Genomic DNA, 7,208 nt, shown 5'->3' with positions numbered 1-7,208 from the left:
TTCCCACAACACAACGGGTCCCCTTGCCCAATGACTGTAGTTTCTCCGTGGCTTCTCTTCCTCAACTGAGGGGTTTAGCACCAATTAATAAAGGCAACCTTCTGCCCTGTAGCCCCTTTCCCTTACAGGGAGCAGCAATCAGAAGTCAGCCACCACGAAAACCTGAGAGGGAGCACTGGCCTTGGCAGTGGTCTACAGTTCCTCAGGAGGTGGAGGCAGAAGGTCTCCACGCAGTCGGGCCAGGGAAGCCGACAATTCTGGCCACTCATGTCTGAGCACTTATGCCATGTGAGAAAAGGGACCTGTGATCTCCAAAGACCAAGAACACAGTCCGGGGCTCCATCTGCATGTTGGCCCTTGCACACAAGTCTGCAAGCTGCCCCTCTGAGACTGCAGTTGGAACCTGCTCTGGTCCAGGAAATGCGCACTCAAGCACTTAGATGTACTTCTGAATCTGTGGACATAGACCAGGTTGCACTCAAAGCTATATTCCTATGTGAACAGGCACTTATGAGCCTGCATGAATTTGTGTAAGACAAATCTGTTTGAACCTGTTGTGTGCAAGTTGTACAAGCCTCCCATGCACACACACGCACATCCAAGTCAGTATGAATTTGTGACACCACACATGGACATGTGTAGGTCTGTGTGTGTAAAACTTGCCTTTCTCTGCAGAGGCATAAATGTATGTATAAACTCATGTGGCCATGTATACAGACATGTCCAACTCTAAACGTGACAGTGACTACTGTCATCTGCCAGTAACTGGGACCGGGTCAATAAGAGCTGGGGGACCCCCAGCATCACCAGCCTGGCCCTTTTGGTGTTTGCTTGAGACCCAGGCCACCGAAGGGTGAACCTTAAGTGGTTTCACCTGCTGGTCGATCTGTTAAATACAGCTTCAGGGAAGAAGTCAACCAACTGTCCCCAATTCGGGGAGAGAGCGACTGATTCTTGCGGGGAGGAGGGGAGCCTCCATCCCAGCCAGCTCTGCCAAGTAAGATGCTCGAATGGCCTGAAGATCAAATGTCAGCTTCTCCAACCTGAATAATTCATGCCAAGACCAGGAATGCTCCCTTCTCCGGAGTCTGTCTCTTTAAATCAGGTCTTGAGCTTCCCAGTTCTGGAGAGAGAGGAAAAAAAGTAAATAAGTAAAAACCCAGAACAAAACAAGCCTATTAGCAGCTCAGCCCCCACCCCAGCCCTGGAGCCTACGACAGCCCTACCCCGCACTACAAATTCAGTTCCTGATTTCCCTGCATGTGGAGCCCTCTCCCCCAACCTGCACATCACTCAGTACTGACTGGCAGGGGAGTTTAGCGGGGCAAAGCTGACCTACCGTATCTTAGGAGTGCTCAGGGGCTGGGGCAGGGTGGGAAAGCAAAGAGCTGAATCACTCCACCCACGGGTCCCTGAGCCTGGGAGGGGTCCAACCTGAAGGGCGGAACCGATGGAAGAGGTCCTGGCAGAAGCAGCGCAGCCTGAGTTAGGGGCATGAGAGGTGTAGGGGCCGGGGGTACTGCGGACTTCCCTTGGGCATGGGACAGGGTCGACAAAAGGCTGACGCACAGGACCTGCAGAGGTGGAGAACCGGCCGCGCCTAACGGAACTGAGATCGCAGGAGAGGCAGCCAAGGCTAGGTATTTTCCAGGCTCTCGCCCTTAGCACAGCCCCTTTCCTGGACTACAAGAAGAGCAACTTTCTCAGCCCACCCCCCTCTTCTAGCGGCAGCAGCTCTAAACTCCTCTCCCACCTTCGCGGGGTGCACAGACCCACCTGCGTGGTCAGCCCTGCGAGCCCCGCCCCACATGTGCCACGGAGGGAGGAGGAAAGAACCTGCCTAAACGTAGGGGGTGGGGAAAGACGCAAGTCAGAGCTTGGGGAGCCAAACTTCTCAGCAGCTCGGCAACTAGAGAGCAGGGGAGCAAGAGAGCGCAGCGGCCCTAAGCCTGCTGCTCCGGAGCCTCCCACCCCGCCTCCCTCGGCGAGGAGGTGCGGAGACTCCGCTGGGGGCGGAGGAGGCGGCCGGGAGGCGGGGAGGGGGAGGCAAACCCTGCCCACTCGGCTCGGAGCCCGGAACGGCCGCGGAAGTCGGAGGCCGGAGCGCAGGGCGACCAGGGCACCGGGGGCGGGGGGCTCCTGCCTTACCCCTGTTGCCCCCCACTCAGCAAAGTGAAGGCTTCTCGGACTTTCCAGGCAGAAGAAACCGATCGGGACTGCCAGCCGCTCCGGGTCAAGGTCTAACCCATCCCCACCCTCCCGTGCCACCCCCACCCCATCATCACCAAGCGCTCCCAACTCACTGGTGAGCGCGGCGGGCCAGGGGCTGGATGCGGGGACGGCCGCGATGGCCCCGCGCGCGGGACAGCGGGGGCTCTGGAGCCCGCTGCCAGGGCTGCTGCTCGTGGCGGCGGCGCTGAGCCGGCCCGCCGCGCCCTGTCCCTTCCAGTGCTACTGCTTCGGCAGCCCCCGGCTGCTGTTGCGCTGCGCGTCGGGCGCGGAGCTCCGGCAGCCGCCGCGGGACGTGCCGCCCGACGCGCGCAACCTCACCATCGTGGGCGCCAACCTGACCGTGCTGCGCGCGGCCGCCTTCGCGGGAGGGGACGAGGAAGAGACGGACGGCGTGCGCCTGCCGTTCCTCACCGCGCTGCGCCTCACGCACAACAACATCGAGGTGGTGGAGGACGGCGCCTTCGACGGGCTGCCCAGTCTGGCGGCGCTCGACCTGAGCCATAACCCGCTTCGCGCCCTGGGCGCCCGTGCCTTCCGCGGGCTGCCTGCTCTGCGCTCGCTGCAGCTCAATCACGCTCTGGCACGGGGCGGCCCCGCGATGCTGGATGCACTGGACGCCGCGCTGGCCCCGCTGGCCGAGCTGCGCCTGCTGGGCTTGGCGGGCAACGCGCTGAGTCGCCTGCCGCCTGCCGCGCTGCGCCTGCCTCGCCTGGAGCAATTGGACGCGCGTGGCAATGCGCTGGCCGGCCTGGGCCCCGACGAGCTGCGCGCGCTCGAGCGCGATGGCGACCTGCCCCGGCCGCGCCTGCTGCTGGCCGACAACCCGCTGAGCTGCGGGTGCACCTCGCGCCCCCTGCTGGCCTGGCTACACAATGCCACCGAGCGCGTGCCCGACGCGCGCCGCCTGCGCTGCGCCTCCCCGCGCGCGCTGCTGGATAAGCCTCTGATGGACCTGGATGAGGCGCGACTGGGCTGCACCGACGGCGATGCTAACGAGCGCGGGGAAGAGGTGGACGTCGCCGGCCCGGAGCTAGAAGCCTCTTACGTCTTCTTCGGGCTGGTGCTGGCGCTCATCGGCCTCATCTTCCTCATGGTGCTCTACCTAAACCGCCGTGGCATCCAGCGCTGGATGCGCAACTTGCGCGAGGCCTGCAGGGACCAGATGGAGGGCTACCACTATCGCTATGAGCAGGATGCAGACCCGCGCCGCGCGCCCGCTCCGGCTGCCCCCGCTGGCTCCCGGGCCACTTCCCCGGGCTCGGGTCTTTGAGCCTCACCTCCCTAACGGGAGGCTGCCCCTGTCCGATGATGACTTTACTGGGGCCACCCAGCCTTCCCCTGCCTGGCCTGAGCCCTGGAGATGACACACCAATGAGTTTGGAACTCCGAGACCTTTGGATCAATCCTAGCATCTCCCCCATCCCAAAGCTCCAAAGTGTACTCTTTTCCCCTGGCCTGAGAATTTCCAGGTCAAAAACCCAGAGATGCCCCCATCTGTTTCCAGAAACAAATCCTTCCTGTCCATCCTTCCTGGACCATTGAAATCCCTTCTCCCTATCTCGGCTCACCCAAAGACCCTGCTCTTCCATTTTGAAATCTCTAGCACTTTCTCCACCACGCTACATGCTTTGAGCCAGACACCTTGGCTAGACTGCACTGATCCCTGGCCCCATTTAGGAGCCCTCCTCAGTCCCTTTCTCATAGCTCAGGGGGTCTACATCCCTTCTGGTCTTATCGGAAGGTTTTTGTGGAGTTGGAGCCTTTTGTCCCACCCCAAAATTCTGAGCCCTCCATCTTGTAATCCACACCCGGAGGCTCTGTGGCTTGAGTGGCCTCTCCTAGTCTGACGTGCTTCCTATCCTGGTTTTAGTTCAGGCTCCTCCATTCCTTGGCCCTGGCCGGGTCTCGGCTCCCAGACCCATCTCTCTCAACCCAGGGACAAGCCTTGGTGTAGAATCCATCCATAGCCTTTCCACGGGGCTCTGATGCCCCAGTGCTCAGTGTTTGTCCTCAGTCTCAACCTCAGCTCTTCACCTCAGTCACTTTCAGGCCCTGCCCCAAGTCCTAGGCTCTCAGTTTCCTGGACACCCATCACTGGCACTTTTACCTGCCTCTGCCATTCACGGGTCAGGGTCCAGAGAGGAATCTCCCCATGGTGGAGAGCTACCCACTGCCCTCTGAGGAGGAGTTCTCCCATCCTGCAGGCATGTAAGCAGACCCTGGTGAGAAAGAGAGCATGTGAGGTGCGCAGGGCGTCCACCTGGGAGAGGCTGGGAACTGCTGCCCATCGCTGCCCATCTCATTCACCTGGGCTTTCTCCCACCCATGTGGTCCTCTCCCCCCCCCCCCCCCCCCCCGCGCCCCCGGAACTCCTGGCTACCACCTCTCATGCCTTCTGGAGAAGGATAGAGTCTGACCTCTTGTCTCAGTCACAGGCCTTCCTGCTCAAGGTCATGGCCTCAGCGCCCTGCCTTCTGCATGATCCCAAAGCACAATGGTGAGTGAGGGGGAACTGCCTCCCCGTCTCTCACCCTACGTCAGGCAGAATGGCAGGCCTGTGCTGCCTCTGCACAGGAAGTCTTCCTTCTCTGGGTGTTGGCTCGAGGCCGGCCCTCCCACCCTCAACTGAGAAATCTGGACCTCCCTTTGGGCTGTTTTCTATAAAGTCTGCAATAATCTCCGATACTCTCGGCTCTTGTAAGTGGTGCTGTGTTTTTCCTGCTGACCTTGGGGCGCTGGTGGGAGCGAGAGGTGACGAGGGCGTTTGGGGCAATGGCCTTTATGTGCTCTCTGGGGACGTGGGGAAAGAAATGGACTGTGAACGCACAGAGCAAGATTGAGGCTAGACACGCGGAGGGGCTTCCCACCACTCTCCCGAACAGCCTGCTCTTTGATGGTCTCAGATGGGCTTATCCACTACCAGCCTGGGATTCTGGGCTTCCTTTACACTCCCTATCCCTTCTTTGGGGTGGGGTCTTAAAGGAAATATGTTTAGACGGACTAACCTCACCTCCGATGAGCCGCTAGGGAAGGAGGCCAGCTATTGAGGGAAGCCAGTTTACTGGGGCAAAATTGTCTGAGGGGCTGTTGGCTGCTCCGGGTCCAGCTGCTTGCTAGCACTTCCTGTGTCGGGCTATTTCTTTTTAGCTAGAGGAGTTGAACCTGAGCCCTGGGTGTGCAAAAGGCAGAGAAACAGCAGCCTGGACAGAGTGGGGTGAAATGACCCCCTTAATAAAGGTGGATTTGGGAAGCAGGTGGGCCCCAGGCTGGAGGAAGGTGGAGGAAGGGGCTCATACTTCAGTATTTCCAGAATAGTTTACTTATGGTCTCCAAGCCCCAGAACCATGGGGCAGAAGTCTAGAGCTCCAGCACGTATTTTAGAAGTTCAGAGCCACATGTTTCTAGAATGTGTGACTTCTAAACATTGAAAAGGTGATCCGAGTGTCTCTGTTGTCTTTCGTGGGACACAGTGCACAGTCTCCCTGCCTTCCCCTAGTGGATGCTGTATCCATTCCCCCAGCCATTTTCCATGAACATCTGTCAATGACCTTCAGTGTGTGTCCTGAGCATCCTCTAGAAAAGAATAGTGATGTTCTTATGCGGGTTAGGAAATCACCTCTCAACAGATCACCTCAGTGCTAAAAGTGTACCCTCTGGTGACTGCAGTAAATCCTAGCAAATAAAATGCGCTGTTGGCTGTGGGCTCATTATCAGCAAACGAGGGAACCTTTTGCGGTAGTACCACTTTGGATATCTACTAAGCCCTAAGAACTCAGTTTCCCTGAGTCATGAAATAGCACCAGATATTTGGAAGATCAATTAAGGTCTACTGTATATGAGGCAAGATTTTGCCATCATGTCTTTCACGGACTCCATTAGAAGCCAGCTCTGGTCTGCTATGAGGGTAGCGATCTGCCAGCCCACATCCCCAGCCTTCCTCCTCGACAGATCTAGCCACACATTTAGCCTATACTGAATACAGCTCTGCCAGTTCTAAGGAAGCTAATGACCCAGAGCCCCTGACCCAGCCTTAAAGGATTTTGTAGATGAAGTAGCATTTGAGCTCAATTGGGGTTTATTCTGTTTTGGCTTTGCAGTGCTAGAGGGTCAAATCCAGATCCTTGCACATGCTAGGCAATTACCGTACCACTGAGCTAAAACCCACAAACCATTGGTTTGTGTTTCCTTTGGTTGGTTTTGATACAAGGTCTTGCTATGTAGTCCAAACTGGCCTTGGACCCAAGACCCTCCGGTCTGAGCCTCCTTAGTGCTATGACTCCAGAAATGAGCCACCTTGATTCCCTGATACCAACCACTCAGTCCAAAGCCTCTCCCAGGAGCTGCTAAAAGTGAGGGGTGGGCAGAGGCCCAGAGGATAGGGACATCAGGGACAAGTGACAGGGAAGAAGCTATCTCTGGGATGTCCCTTACAGAGCAGGTAGGGCAGTGAGCAGGGGAGGGAGGGAAAGTGTGGTTGTAACTGAGAGTGTGGTAGACATGAACCCACTGCGCACTTGGAGACACAGGCAGACTTCCCAGGCTGCTGTGACCCATGAGCAATTTAAAATTGCCATTCACAAACTTCTCTGGGAGAAGCCTCTTGTGTCAGCGACCCTGAGCTTCCCCATGCCCTCGGAGCTGGAGTGAAAGCCAGTGAGGGCCTGGCTTGAGCCTGAGAACTGAGTTTGAATCTAAGCACCCCTCTTTCCAGGTCCCTTGAACCCTTGGACCAAAATATCAGGCGAGTCCTTCCTGCGCACTGGGGAATGCTGCCGGGCGGGCCTCTCTCTTTCTAGCCCAGGCTGGCACTGTCACCCAGACTCCCTTGCTTCTCAGCAACTCTGCCTTGCTTCCTTCCATTCCGGCTGTGACCTCTGCAGACACGGCCTCCCATTGAAGCTCATCTCCATCTTCATTATGTCAGCCTGGCAGATGCTCGGCCCTAATTTACCAGCATGGCCTTTCCTAGGCTGAGA

At 57.8% G+C, this 7,208-nt stretch overlaps 1 protein-coding gene across 1 annotated transcript; it reads left to right on the top strand.

Annotated features, from left to right (window-relative positions):
• The first annotated feature begins 1,925 nt into the window (after positions 1-1,925).
• Tpbgl (trophoblast glycoprotein like) lies at positions 1,926-4,917 on the top strand. Its single transcript, XM_076548138.1, has one exon. The coding sequence runs from the start codon at positions 2,348-2,350 to the stop codon at positions 3,500-3,502; it is 1,155 nt and encodes a 384-aa protein (XP_076404253.1). The 5' UTR covers positions 1,926-2,347; the 3' UTR covers positions 3,503-4,917.
• Positions 4,918-7,208: the final 2,291 nt, after the last annotated feature.

Source organism: Peromyscus maniculatus, chromosome 1 (assembly GCF_049852395.1).
Source record: "Peromyscus maniculatus bairdii isolate BWxNUB_F1_BW_parent chromosome 1, HU_Pman_BW_mat_3.1, whole genome shotgun sequence".
Taxonomy (NCBI): domain Eukaryota; kingdom Metazoa; phylum Chordata; class Mammalia; order Rodentia; family Cricetidae; genus Peromyscus; species Peromyscus maniculatus.
The sequence above is the reverse complement of the archived record's forward strand: the minus strand, read 5'-3'. Positions and strand labels throughout refer to the sequence as shown.